The 25,268-nt window shown below is 40.5% G+C and overlaps 1 protein-coding gene across 2 annotated transcripts in view; it reads right to left on the reverse strand.

Annotated features, from left to right (window-relative positions):
* LOC120986078 (tetraspanin-15-like) overlaps positions 1 to 25,268 on the reverse strand; it is a 249,986-nt gene that overhangs the window by 64,023 nt on the left and 160,695 nt on the right. For both annotated transcript variants that reach the window (XM_040414403.1, XM_040414402.1), the window contains exon 5: positions 8,124 to 8,240. In XM_040414403.1, the coding sequence (XP_040270337.1) occupies positions 8,124 to 8,240 (117 nt within the window). The remainder of the gene's footprint in view (positions 1 to 8,123; positions 8,241 to 25,268) is intronic.

The raw sequence follows: 25,268 nt of genomic DNA on the forward strand, positions 1-25,268 counted from the left end.
AGTACCCTGAAAGATTATCAAAATTAGGGTTATTCGCTTTAGAAAACAACGACTGAGGGGAGATCTAATTACTATGTATAAATATATCAGGGGTCAGTACAGAGGTCTATCCCATCATCTATTTATCCCCAGGACTGTGACTGTGACGAGGGGACATCCTCTGCGTCTGGAGGAAAGAAGGTTTGTACACAAACATAGAAGAGGATTCTTTACGGTAAGAGCAGTGAGACTATGGAACTCTCTGCCTGAGGAGGTGGTGATGGTGAGTACAATAAAGGAATTCAAGAGGGGCCAGGATGTATTTCTGGAGCGTAATAATATTACAGGCTATAGCTACTAGGGAGTTATTCTGATTGCCTGATTGGAGTCGGGAAGGAATTTTGTTTCCCCTTAAGTGGGGAAAATTGGCTTCTACCTCACAGGTTTTTTTTTTTGCCTTCCTCTGGATCAACTTGCAGGATAACAGGCCGAACTGGATGGACAAATGTCTTTTTTTTGGCCTTATATACTATGTTACTATGAAATAGGAAGACCCTTTCAATGAACACATCCATGTATATACATAATATATTCATAGCCATATTTATAAACCCTACAGAAAATTGGGAAGAAAAAAAAAAAAGACTTCATAGATGTGGAAATCTTACATGATATAGTTGCTCCCTAGGGCAATCAGCAGTTTACTGCATTAATTTATCTAGCATTCTCATGCAAATTACTAATACACTGTACACAGAGGATCTGCACCCTGAAAAATGTGGAATGTCTGTGAAAGAAAGATCCATATGCAATTTTAAGTCACTGATTAGCTCCATTCTACAACTTTATAAGGATTGGAAACCCTATATCAAAAGGTGTTAACGGCTGACTGAATCAATTCTTTGCCAGTTATTAACAGTCTGTAACAGTGTCTATTCATGTGAAAGTCATGTGCAGATAGCTTTGTTTAGGCTACTTTCACACTAGCGTTTTAGTTTTCCGGTATTGAAATCCGTCATAGGGGCTCAATACCAGAAAAAAAGGCTTCAGTTTTGTGCCCATTCATTGTTAATGGGGACAAAACTGAACAGAACGAAATGCTCCAAAATGCATTCAATTCTGTTTAGTTGCGTTCCCATACCGGACAGCAAACTGAAACATGTTGTAGTTTGCTTTCCGTCCTTGGATGCGGAGCAAGACGGATCCGGCATGACCCCAATGCAAGTCAATGGGGACGGATCCGTTTTCTCTGCCACAATAGAAAACTGATCTGGGGCTCCGATCAGAAGCTGCCACTGCCACCAATGAAAATACTGAGGGGAAGGGGGGGCCCTGTGGCCACTGCTGCGCCACCAATGAATATAATTAACCCCTAAATACAAATGTAGGCGGCAGGTGCCAGCCGTATCACACTGCACCCAGCCTCAATGACAGGGATCCCGCGGAACAGCGTCAATTAACTGCCTTCAGCTCTCCCCCACCCCGGTGCCTTCAGCTCTCCCCCACCCCGGTGCCTTCAGCTCCCCCCACCCCGATGCCATCAGCTCCACTCCCCCTTGTGCCAACGCCTCTCCCCCCTTGTGCCTTCCTCCTGACACCCGGAGTGCACAGCATCATTGGTTGCTATGACGCTGTGCAATCCGGGCGCCCGGCTATAGTCGCACCCCCACCCCCTCGGTGTCACCAACTTACATTTCCAGCAGGGGCGCCGATGACACGCCATCGTTACGCGCTGCTCGTCAGGTCGCAGCATACATCAGGAGGTCAGTGCAGTGCGGGACCATGGACGTGTTCTGGAGTGCCTGGAGGCCCCCTGCTGGAAAGGTGAGAATTCCAAGTTCATTGAAGGCCAGCGGGAGACCACGGAGTGGGAGTAATAGAAAGCACTACACTCCCGGTCCGTAGTCCAAAAAATTTGCATCGAGGATTTTTTGGTGTCGAATTACTCGATTTAATCGAGTACTCATTGCAGCCCTAGTGGCAGTGGAGGCTGTGTCACAGTGGGGAGAGAGGGACTCCCTCCTTCTTCACAAGTCTTCAGACCCTTTCATTTTTATCACATTTTGTTATGTTGTGCTAAAATAAAATAAAAATTTAAATCTGATTTTCCCCTATCAATTGGCACTTAATACCTCATAATATAAAAGTGAAAGCAGAATTTTTGAAATGTTTGCACATTTATTAAAAAGTAAAGACTAAAGGGGTCATTTATTAAGACCGGTGTCTAATAACCCCTAGAAGTGCAGGCCTCTACATAACTTTGGTGCATCCTGCGCCAGTCTAAATTTCCTTGCTGGCTTACATTTAGACCATTTTCTACACCTAAAACAGGAGTAGAAAATGAAGAATGAGACATATATAGGTGTATTTCAGGTTAAGAAATGACCCCCTAAACTTTCACATGGACATAAGTATTCGGACCCTTTGCTATGACATTTGAAATTTCACTTGGTCATTTTTCAGATGTTTCCAAACATTGATTGGAGTCCACCTGTGGTAAATTCAGTTGATTGGAGATTATTTGGAAAGACACAACACTGTCTATATAAGATCTCAAAGCTGACAATGCATATCAGAGCAAAAACCAAGCCATTAGAAGGAAAGAACTGCCTGTAGAGCTCAGAGACAGAAATGTGTGCAGGCACAGATCAGGAGAAGGGTACAACACATTCCTGGCTGAGCTCCAATGATACTGTCTACAGATGGGAGAAACCTCCAGGTCAACCATCTCTGCAGCACTCTACTAATGTGGGTTTTATAGCAGAGTTTTCAGAAAGAAGCATCTCCTTAGTATAAGACACATTGAACGTTTGCAAACAAGCACCTAAAGGACTCTCAGACTTTGAGAAACAAGATTCTTAGGTCTAATGAAACCAAGATTGAACTTTGTAGCTTCAATCTAAGTGTCATGTTTGTAGGAAGCATGGTGGTGGCAGCATCATGCTGTGGGGGTACTTTTTTTCGGGGGCTGGGACAGGGAGATTGGTCAGAGTTGAGGGAAAGCTGCATGGAGAAAAGTACAGGGATATTCTTAATGAAAGTCTGACACAGAGTGCTCTGGACCACAGACTGAACCAAAGGCAAAGACCCTAAACACACAGCCAAGACAACACAGGAGTGGTTTAGGGACAACTCTGTGAATGTCCTCGAGTGGCCCAGCCAGAGCCCTGATTTGAACCCAATTTAACATGTCTGGAGAGACCTGAAAATGGCTGTCCACCTATGTTCCCCATCCAACCTGACAGAGCTTGAGATGATATACAGAAAAAAAAAAAAAAAGGTAGAAAACCCCCAAATCCAGGTGTGCAAACCTTGTGGCATCATACCCAATAAACTGGAGGCTAAAATCACTGCCAAAGGTGCTTCAATTAAGTACTGAGTAAAGGGTCTGAATACTAGTAAATATAACCCAAAAAGGGTGAATATGAGTCAAAGTGAAAAAAAATGTCAAGGATAACAATGATACAAACCACAGCAGCACCAGAGATGCTGCTGGGGTCTCAGGTGCTGCTAAGGTCTGTATCACTGTTATTCTTTGGACTTTGCACTTTGACTTACATTCCTCCTATTTGGGTTATGTTTACCAGTTCTCATGCCGATACTTTGTCCTGATCAGTTATGTGCCACATTGTAGATCCTGGTTTTGTGTGGGTATGGAGGTAACTTCTGTTTTAATCATAGAATATTTTTAAACTGGAGTTATTACAATAAAGATTATGACTTTTTTGATAATTTTAATATATTGTGTGGTGTCGCTATTCTTGGTGTTTTTTTTTTGTTGGCATATATATGACGCCACATTGTGAAATTGAGCCTAGGGAATATAGGTGTAATTATGTTGATGCATGATGTTAATTGTTCCTTTTCAATAAATTAGCAAAGATTTCGAACAGTCTCTTTTCATTTTCGAACAATCTCTTTGTACATTATGGGTAGTAAGTGCAGAATGATGGGGAAAAATATTTTTTTTAATTAAAGAAAAAAAAAAGTGAAAGGGTCTGAACACTTTTCAACACAAGCCCGGTCTTAATAAATACAAAGGTATATGCCCAAATGAAAACTAGTACCCTAGTACAGCTTTGAGCGATGTCGTAGATTTCTGTTTAAGGGCACGGACTGCTGAAGTATGCGACCTAATTCGTGACGAGGCTGGTGTCTAGTCATAAATGTGGTGCATCCTCTGGCAGTGCAGGGGAAATCAACATCGGCGCAGAAAGAGACTGTCTTGATAAATTTCCTCCCAAGTCTCCTGTCCTATGTGCTAGGAAACTAGTCGTGTTAACCAGCTCAAAAAGGGGCCCCATTTTAAACTGTGCTATGGCGTCCCGTAGGAACCCTTTGTAGGTGATTGCTTGTGTTCCCTAGAAGATCAACACAATAGTCCTACACTGAGTTGGAGTTCCAGTTATGTGCTTCCATATAACCCTAACATGAACCCACTGTGCATTGTCTTCATCACATATCTGGGTCTCAATCAACCTACAATGTTTAACATAAAATGACACTGTAGATCATGATTACATTTCTCATTTTGAGTAAAACCATTCAGCGGGTCTGATGTAAAGCAATATATTTTGCATAGGATTTATTTGATTTATTAACTTCCCAAATTTGTGCATTATTGGTCCAATAAAGGAGACGGGAGGATTGCTTACAGACACCTCTCTATATATCTTCGACCTCCCAGCAGTTAATTTCCGACTCAGACAGTTTAATGCATTTTTTAAAGCTCTCATTATTTCAAGATCCTGATAAGAACTCAACGTTTGATGTATACCAGCATCATTTATTTCCAGTTCCCCGTCCAGCCCTATACCTGGAGCACACACATTTATTAAATGTGGGAATGCAAATGAAGAGATTTTTTTTCTTCGTTAGTTCTGTGTGCAGAAGAGTAAGTTCTCTCCTGGCCACGCTCCACGGATTATTGAAATGAGATGAGATTTTGTCCTATCTGTTTCAGACATGAATCTCTAATAAATCCTTTTCATCAGGTCCTGATGATGATTTTGTGTGTGGGGGAGAGCCAGTTATTGCCTTTTTTCAGAAGCTGATAATATATTTACTGAATGCAGATTGACACTGCCGTCTCTCAGCTGCAGCTGGAGATTCAATGTGAGGAGTTGGAGATGACTAACGTACTTTGGTTGTGTATTAAATTCGAGAGATCAATTGACCTTTCGTTGAGGACAGGGAATTTGTAGATTGTCCATAGCTGATGAGGGCTCCATGCCAACTTATCTCTAACACCTTAAAACATAAAACAATAGATTTTTACAAGTGTTATATGACAAGCACATAACTGAGGATGAATATGAGAAGTGTATTACGAAGGGTAACTTCTAGGCTTGGCTATGACAGTGACGTCCAGATGACCTTGACTTGCGTCAGATGACCTTTCCTTAGGGCACTGTCAATAACAATGAACTGTGATTTGTGTTTCTATGGACAGATTTATGGAGAAGTGGAGTGGCTCTTGAGATGATGGCTTTCTGTATGATCTCACTAACTGCACTGATTGATCCAGAGTAATAATCTTATTGCTACGTCATCTGTTCAGTGAAACGATTTTTAACCCGGATCGTAAAAGCAAATTTGCCGCTTTATGGTTAAATAAGCACAGCAGAAAAATACTGTAGGTTAAACTCCAAAGACTTGTCTTTTCAACTTTGCTATCAAAATGGTGTAGTAAATATCACATTAAATGTCTCATCAGACACAAAATTTTTAGACAATGTGTTCCCATCAGTAAATGACACACGGCAATGCAATTTATATTCATTTTCCACACAGATTTTTGGGTGGATTTTAGTGCGTTTCTGCACCAAATCCACAAGTTACTTATGGATTTGCAAGGATCTATGCATTGCAAAGGGTGGAATATGCACTGAAAATTTGAACAAACAATCGCAGATTAAAATCTATAGCGAAGGTAAATTTCCTCATTGAAAAAAATGCAGTGTAGATAAGATTTGGAAGATCTCATATAAGGGGTTTTCTGAGGTTTTTTAACTGATAATAGTGTACAAGAGAACACAAATATCACTGAAATATATCAACTGACATCAAACTATCACACGCCATGAGACAGTCAGCTCTAGGACAAAACACATTGGTAATGAAACATCTCATGGAAGGCTGTGAGCACTTCATTCTTAAAAATTACAAGCAATTCTACCTTGCTAAGTTTCCCATGATGATGGCCACTGAATTGAATGATTTATCCAAAGCTTGAATCGTTGCCTCTTCTCACCACGAGTGTTGTGAGTAACCTGCAAAGTTTTTAACTTGCACATACACTAAAAAAGGACGCCATTTATCAATCTAATATGCACTAACGGGAGTGAGATTTGTATAACATGAGAGAATCTCTGAATTAATACTCATTATTTAAGTTCCATTAATACGTTGTACACTGCAAAATAGTTTACATACATAACATAATAAAAAATCAAGAACAACAAACATAAACAGAGTGACAGACTGGTACAGAGGAGGGGAGGACTCTGCCCACGAGGGCTTACCATCGACAAGGGACGGGCACAGCAGGTGAGGGTAGAAGGTGCTCATAAGGCTGAGAAGTGGCAGCAGGATTATTGTAGGTTGTAGGCTTTCCTGAAGAGGTGCGTTTTCGGGTTGCTTTTGAAAGTGTGTTTGGTGGGGGACAGTCTCATGCTTTGGGGTAGGTAAGGAGTTCTATAGCATGGAGGATTCAGGAGAAATCTTGGAGATGACTGTGTGAGGAGCAGGAGACCAGAGAAGGGTGTCTAAGTAGGATTGGAGATTAAGCGTGAGGAGGCATCAGGAAATTAGGTCAGAGATATAGAGGAGACAGATTGGGAATGGTCTTGTATATCATTGTTAATATGTTGAACTGAATTTGCTGGGCAATAGGTGACCAGTTAGGGAACTGGTAGAGGGGAGAGAAGTGACATTTTATACGTGTTAGAAGGTCAGATGAGACATCATGCTGCAGTGCAGGTAACACTGTTACATAGAAACAGTAACATTTTAATATACTAGCTCATATTTTTGTGAGGATTTGCATTAGTTTTTATACACTGACTCCTAGGTAGCAAGAATGTAATAGATAAAGCATTAGGTGGACAGCCAATTAGAAAAGTAAGAAAAGTGATGCATTCAAACTTGATCACACAGCAGTTTCATCAGACCAGGGGAACTCATGTACCACAACCAAGGTTACAAATAGAGATGAGCGAATCGACTTCGGTACCACTTGAAACTGAACCCGAGTTTGGGAAATGTTTTTTTACAGTATAAATTAAATTCAGAAGTTATTATGCGAAGTCTCGCCAGACTTCGCGAAGTAATAACTTCGGCTTATCAGAGCCAATACATTCTAATACTGTACAGAGCTCCTGCTCCGTACAGTATTAGAACAAAGTTTTATGTGATTTGCTCCTCTCTAGTTACAAACATAAAAGCAGTTTTAAACACAAAACAAAACTTTTCGCTTCTTCACAAGGGGCACAAAAATGTCAGATTGGAGGCCACAGCAGAGGATGTTGCAGTAGTCTAGGCAGGAGATCATGAGGACATGCACTAGTATTTTAGTTGACACAGGGTTGAGGAAGGTGCGAATACAAGAAAAGTATTTGAGTAGGAGTCAGCAGGATGTGGTAAGGGTTTGGATGTGCAGTTTGAAGGACAGGGCAGTATCAAATGTTATACCAAGGCAGATGATTTTTAGACTGGAGAAAGCATGGAGCCATGGACTGGTTTGTTTGTTGTGGGGCTGAGTGGCATCGTAGGGAAAAGATGATGAATTCAGTTTTCTCCATGTTGAGTTTTAGAAAATGGGAAGAGAAGAAAGGGGGGATATAGCTGATAGACATGCTGGGATTCTGGATAGCAGGGAAGTGACATCTGGGCCAGAGAGGTAAATCTGAGTGTCATCAGTGGTACTGTAAGTCATGAAACTCTATGACCTGCCCTAGGCCCAAGCTGTTTGAACTATTGACAAGGGTGACAAATCTTATATCTTATAACCTCCTTGCACATATGACTAAAGTTCTTCTCTCATGCTGCCCCAGCACTCTGGTACTGTCACATTTTCAGCTTAAATGTTTCATATTACATAAAAAAATCTTAAAATGAAATACAATATTACTTGTTGGTCTTACCGTTCCGGTTATACAGCATGTGTATGGCACCCCACAGGATAGAGGACCGGTGCTGTTGCATGAATGATATGGATTCACCTTCCAGTCTGTAAACTGGTCTCCTCCACAGCATGAAAACTGCAGAAAACACAAGACGATGTCCATGAGAAAGGCAGAACTAAGAGTATTTCTACTTATTAAAGAAAGATTCAAAGACTTTGCTTACAGAAAATGTACACAGTTGTCTGTTACTGTCGATACAGTAGCATTACAGTAGCACTGTGTTTTACACAATATCTTAAACTCATACTAAATCCAAATTCTCCGTATAAAATATGTGACTAAAACAGTAACATGTTGCATTTACAAAAATTTGCATGGGCTTCCTTCGTTAGAGTTTGACTTTGCCTACAGTGTCCAAGAGCTTACAGTGTCCATTTAAACGGGTTGACCGTTTTAGATAACCCATTTCCATACAACTGCCCATATAATATCATAACCATCACCTCGACATAAATGTAACCTACCAGGGAGGAAGTCTGGAGTAGACTGCTTAAACGATATGGACACCTTTTGGGGGTAATTTTCGGCCAAAATAAATAAAAAAAATTATCTTTATTAAAGATTTTCAACATATTGTCTTCTACAACTTTCAGTTTCACTGCATCTACAGCCTATTATTCTCTGCCTCACACTGAATCTATCAGGGAGCTGCTGTGATGGCTTGATTTGTAGCCCCTATCTCTGAACTCCTGACAGCTTATAAACACTTATTATAGTTAAATTATTCACTAATTGATAAGAATACAGCTTACATACTTAAATGTGACCTGCCAGGGAGGAAGACTGGAGTAGAATGCTACACCTTTGGGGGTAATTTTTTTTCAATGCATTTTACTCATTTTGAGCTAAAATCCTTTTTTTTAATTATCATTATTAAAATTTTTCAATTTTTTTTTTTTCTACCACATTCAATTTCACTACATGTACAGACTATTGCTCTCTGCCTCACATTGAATCCATCAGGGAGCTGCTCTGATGGCTCCATCTGTAGCCCTTATCTCTGAACTCCTGACAGCTGACAAACACTAGCTAAATTATTCACAAACTGATAAGAATACACCTTAAATGAATGTTTATGAACTGTCAGGAGTTTAGATATAAGTGCTACAGATGGAACCCTCAGAATAGCTCCATGACAGATTCACTGTGAGGCAGAGAGCAATAGTAAAACTAAAAGCTGTAGAGGAAAAACAGATTTTTTTTTAAATAAAAGAACAATAAAAAAGTTCAAAGTGAGTAAAAGGCAATGATAAAAAATTGCCTCCAAAGGTGTCCATAGCCTTTAAAGTAAGGAATGGGTGGTGTAGACCCTTAAATATTTTGTTCAGGTGGGTACACTAGTTAGTTGTTTAAAAGGGATTGTTTAGCTTTAGGGAGCCTTTTAAAAGTATCCAGTACTATGCCCTGAATAAAGAAATCTACTCCCCTGCTCTCTGCTGCTCGGTTCCAGCGCAGAGCTCCTCTCACTGATGCTTCTGGTTTCAGGCTTGTACACATCTGGATGAGGTCACAATTGCTGCTGTGTTCCCTTACTGGCCTCAGCAGTGACTTGCCCCCAAGCAGTATATGACCCAGAAGTGATGTTGGGGTTACTATTGAGGTTAGTGATTGGGCACAGGGGTGCATGTGACCCTGTCCGGATGCCTACAGGGTGCTATATTTAAAGGGCATCTGTTTGCAGATTTGTACATGAAACTGGCTGACCTATTGCATGTGCGCTTGGCAGCTGAAGGCATCTGTGTTGGTCCCATGTTTATATGTGCCTGCATTGCTCAGAAAAATGATGTTTTAATATATGCAAATGAGAATCTAGGAGCAACGGGGCACTGCTTTGAGTCCTAGAAACTCTGCTCTCTCTGCAACTGCTGCACCCTCTTTGACAGGGCCAGGCAAGCGTGATGAGGTTTTCACTGCATGGCACTGTCACTCAGAGAGCAGGGGGCACAGCAGCTGCAGAGGGAGCAGAGCCTCTAGGTGTAATAGCAACGCCCCCGTTGCTCCTAGAGTCTAAACATAATTTTCCTTAGCAATGCGGGCACATATGAACATGGGACCAACACAGATGCCTTCAGCTGCCAAATGCACATGTAACAGGTCAGACAGTGTCATAAGTACAAACCTGCTGACAGATGCCCTTTAATATATTCAGGAACAGTTTTCCCATAGTATCATAATTGGATGGCAAACAGAAAAAAAGTCCATCCACAAATGGATGGCAAAAAGAAGTGAATGACTTGTGAAGCCCAGGTTTGTGGATCGATCAATGGTCAGAGATCAGTGAATTACTGATCTCTAGGTACCTAAATCGGAGAAAATGTGTTGCGAAATGACAGGAATGATGTAGTTACTGTATAAATAAGAGTAGCAATAAATAGGAAGAGTATTACTGCACTGATTGATTAATTTACATCTGCAGGCCATCAAGGGAATGAGGTAATGGCTTTATCCACTGTAAATGGACCATATAGATAATCACATTAATGGACTCTTCACTTTGGAAAACGATAGGAAGTGGATTATTGTATTATTCTATGGACTGATAGAGACATGAGCCTGAGCTTTATACATGTCAGCAGAGATTGTATTTATGGATTGAAAAAGTGAGCATACCATTTTTTTATTTAAGTGGCCCTGGTATCCTTACATTAATGTATGTTATACAGTAATGGTTCATATGCCAGCACCGGATCTATTTAAAAAAAATCATACAAATCCACAGAGACTAAATACCTATGTCTACCGTCTAGTTGGCCTCCATAATTACCGTAATGCATTTCAGAGCAAACTCTGTATATTACTGAATGTTCAGCTGCCTATACACATAGCAATAATTCATAGGAAAGTCTTAGATGAATTATAGATAAAATATAACAAAACAACACAGCTGCGTAATACAAGGACCAGTTCATTCGTAGAATATAGTAAAAGAATAATATATTTGCGATTAGTGGTGTCCTTGAGTTCTTAGACATGAGCCATAGTTGCTCTCTGCCACACGTATGCATACTCGCATCAAATGTGCACGAACACATATGAAGAGCTATGGACCTGTCCAGTTACCATAAACTACTGGGAGAAACGCTATATATGAATAAAGATATAAGTATTCAATACAATATCGGGAATCGCAATCAGAAGAAAAACTTTTTTGCAGGAAGGCCACACCTAAAGTGAAGATCAATGTGAAGTGTCCCACGACTGGGGGGCACAATTAACGCAACTGAAATCGTAAAAGTATAGCATGGTATGTACCCTGCACACACCAGGTGGCTCCACCAAGAGAAATTCCTCAATTATTGCACACTTTGTATGTGTTAGTTGCTTCAAACAATGTCCTAGAAAGAGAACAGAAAAATATACAGTCCTGGCAAAAAAACATATTTAGCATGGCTGGATCTTAACAAGGTTCCAAGTAGAGCTTCAACATGCAACAAGAAGAAATGGGAGTGAGACAAAATTAATGAAAACGAATAAACTGAAACAGGTTTTTCAGCTGATCAAAAGTTTAGGCCCCCCCAAAACAGAAATCCAACTTCCAAACATGAACTCAGTAATGAGTAGCTCCGCAGTTATTGTTTATCACTTCAAAAATTAGTTTCGGCATGCTTGATGCAAGAGTTTCCATGAGGTGAGTGGGAACATTTCTCCAAGTGGTGAAGACGGCCGCACGAAGGCCATCTACTGTCTGGAACTGTTGTCCATTTTTGTAAACTTTCCTTGCCATCCATCCCCAAAGGTTCTCAATTGGATTTAGATCAGGGGAACACGCAAGGATGGGCCAAAAGAGTGATGTTATTCTCCTGGAAGAAGTCCCTTGTCCTGCGGGCATTGTGTACTGTAGCGTTGTCCTGTTGAAAAACCCAGTCGTTACCACACAGACGAGGGCCCTCAGTCATGAGGAATGCTCTCTGCAACATCTGGACATAGCCAGCGGCCGTTTGACGCCCCTGCACTTCCTGAAGCTTCATTGTTCCACTGAAGGAAAAAGCACCCCAGACCATTATGGCGCCCCCTCCACTGTGGCGCGTACAAAACATCTCAGGTGGGATCTGCTTGTCATGCCAGTAACATTGGAAACCATCAGGACCATCAAGATTAAATTTTTTCTCATCAGAGAATAAAACTTTCTTCCACCTTTGAATGTCCCATGTTTGGTGCTCTCTTGCAAAGTCCAAACGAGCAGTTCTGTGGCATTCAAGGAGACTCGGTCTTTGAAGACGTTTTTTGTTTTTGAAGCCCTTCAGTCTCAGATGCCGTCTGATGGTTATGGGGCTGCAGTTAGCACCAGTAAGGGCCTTAATTTGGGTCGAGGATCATCCAGTGTCTTGATGGACAGCCAATTGGATCCTCTGGCTCAGTGCTGATAATTTTTTTTTGGGTCTTTCACTTGACTTTTTTGTTCCATAATCCTCAGGATCATTTAAGAAATTCCAAATGACTGTCTTACTGCGTCCCACCTCAGCAGCGATGGTGCGCTGTTAGAGACCCTGCTTATGCAGTTCAACAACCCGACCACGTTCAAAAAGGGAGAGTTATTTTGCCTTTGCCATCACAACGTGTGACTACCTGACAGAAAATGACAATGAATCCACATCTTTGCACAGATTTGGCCTTTTAACCTCTTCAGGACACATGACGTACCGGTAAGGCATGTTGTCCTGGTACTTAAGGACACATGACGTCATGTGTATTTCCGATCACCGCCGCCCGGAGATCGGAACCCGGTGCCTGCTCAAATCATTGAGCAGGCACCTTGGCTAAATGCGCTGTCGGCGATCGCCGCAAACCGCAGGTCAATTCAGATCTGCGGTTTACGGCTTTTACCTGCGGTTGCAGCGGTCGGTACCATGCGGCTGTAGGGGGGACCCGATGGCATGGAAGGCAGCGCGATGCCTAAGGAAGGCATCGCGCTGCCTTCCGGTGACGAGCCTGTGAGATCCAGCCCCCTGGATCTCATAGGCAGGAAGCTGTACGAGTAATACACACTATTAATCATACAGCCAATGCATTCCAATACACAAGTCCCAAAGTGGGACAAAAAATTTAGTGAAAAAAAAGTAGAAAAAAGAAAGTTTTCCCCCCAAAAGTTTCAAGTAAAAATAAAAAAGAAACGTCATTTTCCCCAAATAAAGCTAAAAAAAATTGGTAAAAAATAGGGGGGAAAAAAAGTATACATATTAGGTATCGCTGCGTCCGTATCGACCGGCTCTATAAAAATATCACATGACCTAACCCCTCAGATGAACACCGTAAAAAATAAAAACTGTGCTAAATAAACAATTTTTTGTCACCTTACATCACAAAAAGTGTAATAGCAAGCGATCAAAAAGTCACACGCACCCCAAAATAGTGCCAATCAAACCGTCATCTCATTCCGCAAAAATCATACCCTACCCAAGATAATCGCCCAAAAGCTGAAAAAATTATGGCTTTCAGACTATGGAAACACTAAAACATGATTTTTTTTTTTTTCAAAAAAGAAATCATTGTGTAAAACGTACATAAATAAGAAAAAAAAAGTATACATATTAGGTATCGCCGCATCCATGACAACCTGGTTTATAAAAATACCACATGATCTAACCTGTCAGATGAATGTTGTAAATAACAAAAAATAAAAACGGTGCCAAAACAGCTATTTCTTGTTACCTTGCCTCACAAAAAGTGTAATATAGAGCAACCAAAAATCATATGTACCCTAAACTAGTACCAACAATACTGCCACCCTATCCCGTAGTTTCTAAAATGGGCTTCAAATGGGACATGGTGTCAAAAAAAGCAGTCCAGCAAAATCTGCCTTCCAAAAACCGTATGGCATTCCTTTCCTTCTGTGCCCGTACAGCAGTTTACGACCACATATGGGGTGTTTCTGTAAACTACAGAATCAGGGCCATAAATATTGAGTTTTGTTTGGCTGTTAACCCTTGCTTTGTAACTGGAAAAAAATTATTAAAATGGAAAATCTGGCAAAAAAGAAATTTTTAAATTGTATCTCTATTTTCCATTAATTCTTGTGGAACACCTAAAGGGTTAACAAAGTTTGTAAAATCAGTTTTGAATACCTTGAGGGGTGTAGTTTCTAGAATGGGGTCATTTTTGGGTGGTTTCTATTATGTAAGCCTCGCAAAGTGACTTCAGACCTGAACTGGTCCCTAAAAATTGGGTTTTTGAAAATTTCAGAAAAATTTCAAGATTTGCTTCTAAACTTCTAAGCATCTTCTAAACTTCTAACATCCCCAAAAAATAAAATATCATTCCCAAAATGATCCAAACATGAAGTAGACATATGGGGAATGTAAAGTAATAACTATTTTTGAAGGTATTACAATGTATTATAGAAGTAGAGAAATTGAAACTTGGAAATTTGCATTTTTTTTTACAAATTTTTTGGTAAATTTGGTATTTTTTTATAAATAAAAATTAATTTTTTTGACTTCATTTTACCAGTGTCATGAAGTACAATATGTGACGAAAAAACAATCTCAGAATGGCCTGGATAAGTCAAAGCGTTTTAAAGTTATCACCACTTAATGTGACACTGGTCAGATTTTCAAAAAATGGCCTGGTCCTTAAGGTGAAATAAGGCTGTGTCTCAAAGGGGTTAAAGGCATGTGGTCCTAAAATTTGAATCAGCTGATAAACAGCCTGTTTCAGTTTAATCGTTATTTTCAATTAATTGAATGCTCAAAAAATGTTTTGTCTCACTCTCATTTCTTCTTGTAGGCATGTTGAAGCTCTACTTGGAACCTTGTTAAGATCCTACAATGTAAAATATGATTTTTTGCCATTTTTCAAGTGGTCTTAAACTTTTGATCAGGACTGTAAGACAGCTTGGAAGCTGTCCTACATTTAGAACTGGCGCTGAATGCGCCGAAGTTATGGAGAAGCTGATGCCTCTTCATAACTTTGGCAGATCCTCTGCCAACTATCTGGCTTTATTAAGTGTATAAAACTACGGTCCTAATACATGTGCCCCTATGTGTATATGTGGGTGTTGTGTTTATTATATACAGTACAGTTTTAGGCAAAGTAAGAATGCTTTCAAAACATCACTCTCACTTTATAAATGTTATAACATTGTCAACTGGACAGGATAAATCTATAAGATACTCAATGTTCAATTATTGCCCATAAAACCCAACAAAAAACTACACTGCAAATTGCTATAAAGCATATTTCATGAATATGCAATTTTTATTAAAGTCCCATGACAAGTATAATCCGTCTGTGCTGGTGTTTACCTGAAAATTGGAAACAGATTGGGTTCTCTCTCAACTTATTTTTTTACACTCTATAAAAGTCATACTCACTATCAGCAATATTTTTGAAGCCTAGTGAGATAAATACTTTATCACTTATACAGGGCTTTTCTGAAACTTAGGAATTGGTAGCCTATTCTAAGGATAGGTCATCCATTATCAGGCTGGTGGGGGTCTAACACCTGGCACTCCCACTGAACAGCCCATCTTGGCAGTTAGGGTATGGCAGATCAGCTCTCATTCAAGTGAAAGGGAGCTGAGCTGCAGTACGCTAGTATCGGAAACGTTGCAGTGGAAGTTTCCGTATAGTGTCTGGCACCGGCGGCTACCCAAATTAGCTAATCAACGGGGGTGCCTGGTGTTGGACCACCACTGATCTAATATTGATGACTCATGAAGTCCTGGAAAACCCCTTTAAAGATTATTCAAAAGGGTCACCTTTTTGAGATATTCACTGGATATTTTATAAATGATTAATTGGTAGGGGTTCCCCCTAATGTGTGTCCGCATCTCTTTTCAGACACCACCTGCATATGTCCACCTTGGTTTGAGGAACTGGGCACCATCTTTGAATACTACATAAATATCAATATCCTTATTTAATTGTATTTTTGTAATGACCCCCTTTAGCTGCAGAGGAGATCAGATGATGGCACCATGCGGGGCAGACCTGCACACAGATTCAGGCTGATTTATCTGCATGCTGTTTCACTCTGATACGTTTTCACAGTAGCTCTGCGGGTGACTAACATTACTCTGGCTACTGACAATGAATTCCAATCATATCGTTTTATCACTTGTTGTGATTTATGCGATTTTCAAAAAATGGCCTTTAAATGGCCTTTAATGGAAACTGCTTCTGCAATCACATGAAACGAGAGCTAATAATCCTTGTGGCAAGCGCAGCACTATGAAGTGCCTTTTGCGCTGTGGCATTAGAAGAATTTTGATATCTCTGACTTTTTAGTCTAAACAGACGGTCTATTACTCTGTAATTCCTCTAGCGCTGTACTATGGAAGCAGTAGGTTTAAAGAGCACACCGAATGATTGAAATAACTTCTTCATTAACTTCAACTTTTCTTCATATATAACACTGCCGCCTTCGCATCAGATAGTCCATGTACATAGCACGTGTTGGATAAAGTATCATAAAATGGCGGTATGCATAAGATGGTGGTTAAACTGTTCAATCTTGTCATTCAACATAAATGGTGGATATATTTCTCTCTTGAGTATCTGTACTCTCACTTGAAGTTATTTAAGCACTTTATGATCTCTCTGAGAGGTATATCTGAGGTTAACCAATAGTTCACTTGATCTACTTGGTTTGCAGTTTTCTCTGTACAATTGGTTATGATCTGGTATGAGCAGTTCGCATTTGTATGCAATTTGTTTGGATTGTATGGCCCAGTAGTTCGTTTGTATGGTGGAACTGTAAGTAAACAAACATATAAACAGTTCAGTATACAGTTCTAATCACTATATTAACAGTAGGGACATTATATAACTGTTTTAAATACCTATTTTGGCCTTTCTGCTTCCATAAAACACAGCTCTTAGTGGAGTGTGTGTCTGTTCAGCTCCTCTGTCTGGTGAATAATGATTCCAGCAGCTCCTGCTAGGGGAATTTCCCACACAAGCTGTGTGTGAGGCTAGCTAGGATTGGTCAAGACTCCTTCTTAGCAACATCAGTTTAACTCTATGCTTCCTGTTGTGTCTGCTGTATCATTGAGCTTACCTTACATTATATAATGAATCTTAAAGGCATACTATCTTTTCTGCTTCTGTGAACACAATATATATAACAGTTATTTGACATCCAAACATGAAGTCACTGTAAATAATTCTGCTTTTGTCTTTAACACACAAACACAGGAACTGTATTAAGGTTATTGGCAGGTCTAGCTGTATAAACATTTAAGCTATGTTAGCAACCTAGGACAGGACTTAGCCGGCCAGCTAAACTCCCACCAAAATTACCTATAATTCTATGTTCTCAGTAGTAGGACTTAAACATGAATTTGAGGAATTTTCCATGATGTTCTCAACTCTCAAGTGTCTTTTATCACTCTCAAGTAGAACAACTAACTTTTGTATAGGACGTTCCAACTTGAGTGGATTAGTGAGACGTTTTCATTTTTTGTCAAGTTTTGAGTCTCCGATTTGTAACAACACTCTTCTTACTAATTTGTCTTCATCCTTTTGAACTTCTAGAACTTTGGCCTTCCCCATAAAAAGGGCTCACTCTGATGTAGGAGCACTGACCATAACCATAACTACTGGCATCTAAAAAGTGATGAAGTTCTATTTTCTTGTACTTTCAGAAATCATGAGGTACAAAAACATTTGGGTATCCGAACTTCTCTGAAGTTTTGCAAGTCTCTTATCCAACTCTCCCACCTTGGCCTCAAATTTTCATATATGGGCTTGTCCCATCCTAACTTCTGTCTGCATAATTATTGTAGTATTTCTCTTGCTCTGAGGATTACTGGGGCCAAGAATCCCAATGGATCATATATAGAAGCCACTGCAGAAAGAATCGTATGTCTAGTTTCAATTTTTTCTTCAATAGATACTTCAAAGAAGAGTACCTCTCTGTTGTTTGAGATAAATTTATGAAGGCGCGGGTTTCCTCTTCCGCATAACTGTTGGCTTTTTTTGACTAGTTTGATTGCAGATTCTGTGGACTCTAGACTTATAAGATAATTATCTACATAAAAGTTTTTCTTCAGAAAATTTGCTGCTGATGGGCAATCTTTTTCATTTTGATTGGCCAGGTACTTCATACCATAATTGGCACAACCTGGAGACGATGCTGCTTTAAACAAGTGTACTTTCATTCTGTATTCTGCTGGCTCTGTTTCTGTATCTCCATTCTCCCACCATAGGAACATCAGGAAGTCTCTATCTTCATTCTTCACATGAAACTGGAGGAACATCTTTTCAACGTCACACATGACTGCTACGGGATACTTTCTGAATCTACACAGAGTACTCCAGGCAGAGTGTTTCTAAGATCTGGTCCTATTAGTAGAAGGTCATTCAATGCAACACCATCGTACTTTGCTGAGCAATCAAATACTACTCTAATCTTATCTGGTTTCTTTCAGTGGTAAACACCTTGATGTGGGATGTACCACACTTCTTTAGGTTGGTTATTAGCTTTCTCTGCATGTCCTTCTTCGAGGATACCTTCCATGAATTTCAAATAATCATTCTCGAGTTTGGGATCTCTTCCCATCCTTTTCTTCAAACATTTAAATCTTGCTAGGGCAAGATTTCTGTTATTTGGCAGACAAGGTCGTTCTCTGAAAGGTAAGGGCATTTCAAGAAGACCTTGTTGATTCTGCTGAATACTTTCTTCTAGAGTGTGTACGAACTTTATGTCTTCTTTGGATACACTCTTTTCTTTAGAACTTATATCTGCAAAGTCGGATTCAAAGATCTTGATTACTTTTGCTGGACTTATGGTTGGTAACTCTTGGACAGATATTTGATGACACAATCCTGTCACCTGTCTTGAGTTTGCGATCTGTTGTTTTCCTCCAAAAACACCCCATCTTAGATCAGTTTGAACAGCGTAGGGTTCACTCTTTCCTCCTGTGATTACCTTTCGTGGTACCAAGGCTTTGGGACAATGGTAACCTATCAACAGTTCAACACCAAACTCCTTCAGTGGGGACATTTCATGAGATATGTCAGATAGGTGCTCCCATTTATTGGCTGTTCTACAGGTAGGTATGCAATCTCGATCTAGAGGCATATCGTCTTTTGTATAAGCTGGAGGTAGATCTAATGTGAAGTTTGAATGATGTCCTCTAACTCTCAGTCCTTTGACTGTTCACAAATTTTCCTGTCATCGTGGGGAGTTTGAGCTTCACTGGTTCTGTAGCCACTTGTAATTTCTTGCAGATTTCTTGATCAATGAAGGTGACGTCACTCTGGGCATCCAGTAGCGCATAGGCGTATACCTTCTTATTCCTCCTTTTAGAATTTGAAATGCACACTGGTACAACCATTGATGTGCCGTTGCTTTCTCCTTCCCTCACTCTGCAAGAGAATACCGATACTTTCTTTTTTTCCCTCAGTATCTTTAGGTATTGAGGATTTATCTTTCTTTGGACGTTCTTCATGTAGTGGTGTAGGATGGCGTCCTTTGCAAACGCTGCATGTGGCATTATTCTTACAATCCTTAGTAACATGACCTTTTCTTAGACTACCAAAACACAGTTGGTTATCAAGTACAAATGTCTTCTTTTCTTCTGGGAACCTTCAATTGTTGGCACTTGTGTATGGAGTGGTTCTCTCCACAGAACATACACTTGAAGGCAGTCTGAAGATTTGTAGGTTCTGTCTCTCTACTGATCCCAGTAGTAACTTTGAACTTGCTCTCGTAGGTATCTGGACCTTTTGCTGCTGTGTTGGTTGCAAAGCTAGTTGCTCTTGCACATCTTATCTCTCTTCCAGGCCTTTCTTCTAAGAATTTTAAGATGATGTTACTGGATTACATGCTATCCGTGCTTCCTTATTGACGAACGCAGAGAACTCTTTAAAACTTGGGAAGTTCTTGCCTAGATCTAACTGTTCAGTCACATAGCGATTCCATCTAGAAGCCACTTCTTCAGGTAACTTGGCTAGCATCCTGTGGTTTTCTAGATAGTCGATCAATACTTCCAGTCCTTGAACATGTAGGATGGCATTGCTGCATGCTTGCAGGAAGTCACCATACTTTGAGTCTGAAGTGTTCTTTAGGACCTATTTTAGGCCAGTTATTCAGTTTCTCTCTAAAGGCTCTTTGTACTAAGAAAGGATGACCATATCTTGCATTCAATTTTTCCCAAGCTTTCCTGTAGGCTTCTTCGTCTTTTCTATAGAAGTTACCTTCAAGAACTTCCTTGGCTTCTCCACCAACATATCTCTGAAGGTAGAATAATTTGTCAACAGGACTAAAGCAATGATGCTCAATGATCATCTCAAAACTTGCCTTCCACTCTATGAACCTCAGTACGTCTCCTGAAAATACAGTAGGTTCTGGAACGGGAAGTCTAGCTAGGACTGTTCTCTGTCGTTTTGCTAGGACAATGGTTGTAACACTCTCCTGAGTATTGCCGTGACATCTAGGAATAGAATGATACGGTTCTATTTTCTCACTTAGTTCTGAATTAGGCGAGTCCCTTTCTTTATCTTTTCTGGTAGAGATAGAGAGTAAATTCACACACCCTTTTCCTGACACTGGACTAGGCCTCTCTTTGTCTTTCTGAGCAGGGATGGCAGGATAATGAATTATTTCCTCACTAAGTGCTGGAGATACGTAGAACTACAGGTAACAGCACTCTGCTAGTCAATTGCGCAAAGATATAAGCAAACACTAAAAGAATAAATGCTTGGGGGTCATACTTACTGCAAATGCAGCTAGAAGCTTTTTGCGAATATAATTGATCAAAAATATTTCGGGCCCATCTACCGGTCGTCAAGGTCGCTTCTAATCAGATGGGTCCTACTCTGACATGCCTCTCCTGGGCTTACAGCCTACAATCTGGGCAAAGTAGTACCAAGCTGCATCCTACACATGCCTCTCCCAGGTTGTGAGCCTGCAGTATGGGCTGGGTAGAATACAGCTGTACAAGCTATCTAATTAAAAGCACATGGTAAATGGGCTGGTGGTGCACGGTTCAATCTCACCACCAGGGGGAGCCACTCCCCTAGTGGCAGTGACAATGGGGAAAAAATAAACGAACCAGCACCTCCACAATAAGTGAATATGAGAACGCAGGTGCACGCTACCTTGGCTAAAACACACTTGGATACGTAGAACTACAGGTAACAGCACTCTGCTAGTCAATTGCGCAAAGATATAAGCAAACACTAAAAGAATAAATGCTTGGGGGTCATACTTACTGCAAATGCAGCTAGAAGCTTTTTGCGAATATAATTGATCAAAAATATTTCGGGCCCATCTACCGGTCGTCAAGGTCGCTTCTAATCAGATGGGTCCTACTCTGACATGCCTCTCCTGGGCTTACAGCCTACAATCTGGGCAAAGTAGTACCAAGCTGCATCCTACACATGCCTCTCCCAGGTTGTGAGCCTGCAGTATGGGCTGGGTAGAATACAGCTGTACAAGCTATCTAATTAAAAGCACATGGTAAATGGGCTGGTGGTGCACGGTTCAATCTCACCACCAGGGGGAGCCACTCCCCTAGTGGCAGTGACAATGGGGAAAAAATAAACGAACCAGCACCTCCACAATAAGTGAATATGAGAACGCAGGTGCACGCTACCTTGGCTAAAACACACTTGGATACGTAGAACTACAGGTAACAGCACTCTGCTAGTCAATTGCGCAAAGATATAAGCAAACACTAAAAGAATAAATGCTTGGGGGTCATACTTACTGCAAATGCAGCTAGAAGCTTTTTGCGAATATAATTGAACAGCTGTACAGCTGTATTCTACCCAGCCCATACTGCAGGCTCACAACCTGGGAGAGGCATGTGTAGGATGCAGCTTGGTACTACTTTGCCCAGATTGTAGGCTGTAAGCCCAGGAGAGGCATGTCAGAGTAGGACCCATCTGATTAGAAGCGACCTTGACGACCGGTAGATGGGCCCGAAATATTTTTGATCAATTATATTCGCAAAAAGCTTCTAGCTGCATTTGCAGTAAGTATGACCCCCAAGCATTTATTCTTTTAGTGTTTGCTTATATCTTTGCGCAATTGACTAGCAGAGTGCTGTTACCTGTAGTTCTACGTATCCAAGTGTGTTTTAGCCAAGGTAGCGTGCACCTGCGTTCTCATATTCACTTATTGTGGAGGTGCTGGTTCGTTTATTTTTTCCTAAGTGCTGGAGATGTCCTTCCATTCTCCTGTGAGTATGTAGGAAAGTAGAAGTCTGCCTCGTCACTTAGTACAGACATGGACCTATGACTACTCTGACTCATATCCTCCTCATGTACTCTGAGTCTGGCTTCTATGATCTTAACTTCTTTCTGCCTTTCCAAACTTTTCATTTGTTGGCGCTGTGCTTCCATTTCAGCTTCCATTTGATGGCGCTGTGCCTCCATTTCAGCTTCCATTTGATGGCGCTGTGCCTCGATGGCAGTTTCCATCTCAATTTCTGCTCTCTTGACAGCAAGTTGTTAAGCTAATTCCTTTCTTTTAGCTGAAATACTTGAGAACTCTGATATGTGGGTGGCACTTCTGCTAGCAAAGGAAGTTACACTTGAGATTGTGGTTCCACCTAAGGACCTAGCATAGTCTCTCATAAAAAGCTCATTTATTCTACTTCTTGCTTTCACTTCATCATAGATAGCTGCAGATGAAAGTTCTCTCATGAGCTTTACTAAATATTTAGTGACTGCAGTACATGTGTCCATGTTCTTTACAATGTCCTGGGAAGGTGTCTTAAACGACCGCAGGTTGACATATGCTGCCATAATCTCTGATTCAGATTCTTCTACCGTCTCTACCATATCACTGAAGTTCCTTTTTATACTTTCTTGTTTTAGCTTTCCACGAATGCCTCTAATGTATAATTTCCACTAATCATACATTTGGGCAAACTTTTTATCTTTTAATGATGTTTCTTGCTCCAGATTTTCCAGCATCTTTGAGGTCGGTTTTCTGGCACATGATGAACATCTTAGTTCATTTGTTTGGATTAAATTTGTTTGAGGCAAAACTAATGCTGCATCAGACTCTTCTAACTCAGACAGGTTATGTTGCTCTTCCCCCTGTACTCTATCTATCTTTGTATCCTCTAATAGTGGCATGGTAATACTAGGCTCAGACATTTTACTTTAAAGGCTATAACAATCAATACGAAAATTAAAAGGAACTTTCACTTTAAATGCAATATTGATAAATGCAGAAATAAATGACTTTCACTTTAAAGGCAATAGCAATAGATACAGGCAATAAATTACTTTCACTTTAAATGCAATAGAGTCCATGTATTACAAACTGTCCTTTGTCTTTTATTCCTGGACACGAAAATGTCTCTTTATGCCAAAACCTATGTGCAATAATAAGTAATAAAAGGAAAGCTTTGATCTTAATCTGAAGAGCAGGTACAAATGTCAGTCTTAAAGGAGAAGTGTCTTTTATTGCTGTGATGCTCTGCGCAGACTTGCGATGCTCTGGCTTGGATATACTGCTGCAGGCTTTGGGCCTAGTGGCGGGAAACTAGCTGGCTGCAGTACGTGGTCTCTCCGTGGATAGATGTGCGAGCAATCTAGCTCTGGACTTTGGCCTCCCACCATGCGTCTCTTTCTCTCCCTAGGGATCGCAGGAGGGTTGGCGCTCTTTCTCTGACTATTTTGCCTTTGCCACTCTGCCACTTTAAGAGTCGGCTGTAGATTGACTAATGCACACGTTCTATGACTTCTATGGTAGCTCTGCTGAGGTGTCTTTGCTTGCTCACTCAGGGAACAGTTGGTTTGCGGTGGTATATGCTGGTGCTCCGCTGCTCTAATGCGCTCTTTTCTGTGCAAGTTGAGGTGCGCTATCGCTTCACCCTCTGAGGGTAATAGTTCCACTGTGGCAGGCGCAGTACTATGAAGTGCCTTTTGTGCTGTGGCATTAGAAGAATTTTGATATCTCTGACTTTTTAGTCTAACCAGACTGTCTATTAGGCCTCTTGCACACAACGTATGGCTTTTTCAGTATTTTGCGGTCCGCATAAAACTGACCCGCAAAAAATACAGATGACGTCCGTGTGCATTAAGTTTTTTGCGGAACGGAACAGCTGGCCCCTGATAGAATAGTACTATCCTTGTCCGTTATGTGGACAATAATAGGACATGTTCTATCTTTGAACGGAACGGAAAAACGGAAACGGAAGGTACTCCATTTGCGGATCCATTGAAGTGTATACGGTCCGTGTACGGAACAAAACGAAAAAAAAAAAAAAAAAAACGGTGTACAAGAGTCCTTACTCTGTAATTCCTCTAGCGCCGTTCTATGGAAGCAGTAGGTTTAAGGAGCACACCAAATGCTTTAAATAACTTCTTTATTAACTTCAATTTTTCTTCATATATAACACTGCCGCCTCCGCAGCAGATAGTCTATGTGCAAAACACGTGTTGAATAAGGTATCATAAAATGGCGGTATGCATAAGATGGTGGTTCAACTGTTCAATCTCGTCATTCAACATAAAAAATATAGTGGATATATTTTTTTCTTCAGTATCTGTACTCTCACTTTAAGTTATTTAAGCACTTTATGATCTCTCTGAGAGGTATATCTGAGGTTAACCAATAGTTCACTTGCTCTACTTGGTTTGCAGTTTTCTCTATACAAGTGCTTATGATCTGGTATGAGCAGTTCGCATTTGTATGCAATTTGTTTGGATTGTATGGCCTACTAGTTCGTTTGTATGGTGGAACTGTAAGTAAACATACATATAAACAGTTCAGCATACAGTTCTAATCACTATATTAAGAGTAGGAACATTATATAACTGTTTTAAATACCTATTTTGGCCTCTCTACTTCCATAAAACACAGCTCTTGGTGGAGTGCGTGTCTGTTCAGCTCCTCTCTCTGGTGAATAATGATTCCAGCAGCTCCTGCTAGGGGAATTTCCCACACAAGCTATGTGTGAGGCTGGCTGTAATTGGTCAAAACTCCTGGGCTGTGTGAGGCTAGCTAGGATTGCTCAAGCCTCCTTCTTAGCAACATCAGTTTAACTGTTAAAGGCATACTATCTTTTCTGCTTCTGTGAACACAATATATATAACAGTTATAGGACATCCAAACATGAAGTCACTTTAAATAACTCTGCTTTTGTCTTTAACACACAAACATAGGAACTGTATTAAGGTTATTGGCAGGTCTAGCTG

This window comes from Bufo bufo, chromosome 1 (assembly GCF_905171765.1).
Source record: "Bufo bufo chromosome 1, aBufBuf1.1, whole genome shotgun sequence".
Lineage (NCBI taxonomy): Eukaryota > Metazoa > Chordata > Amphibia > Anura > Bufonidae > Bufo > Bufo bufo.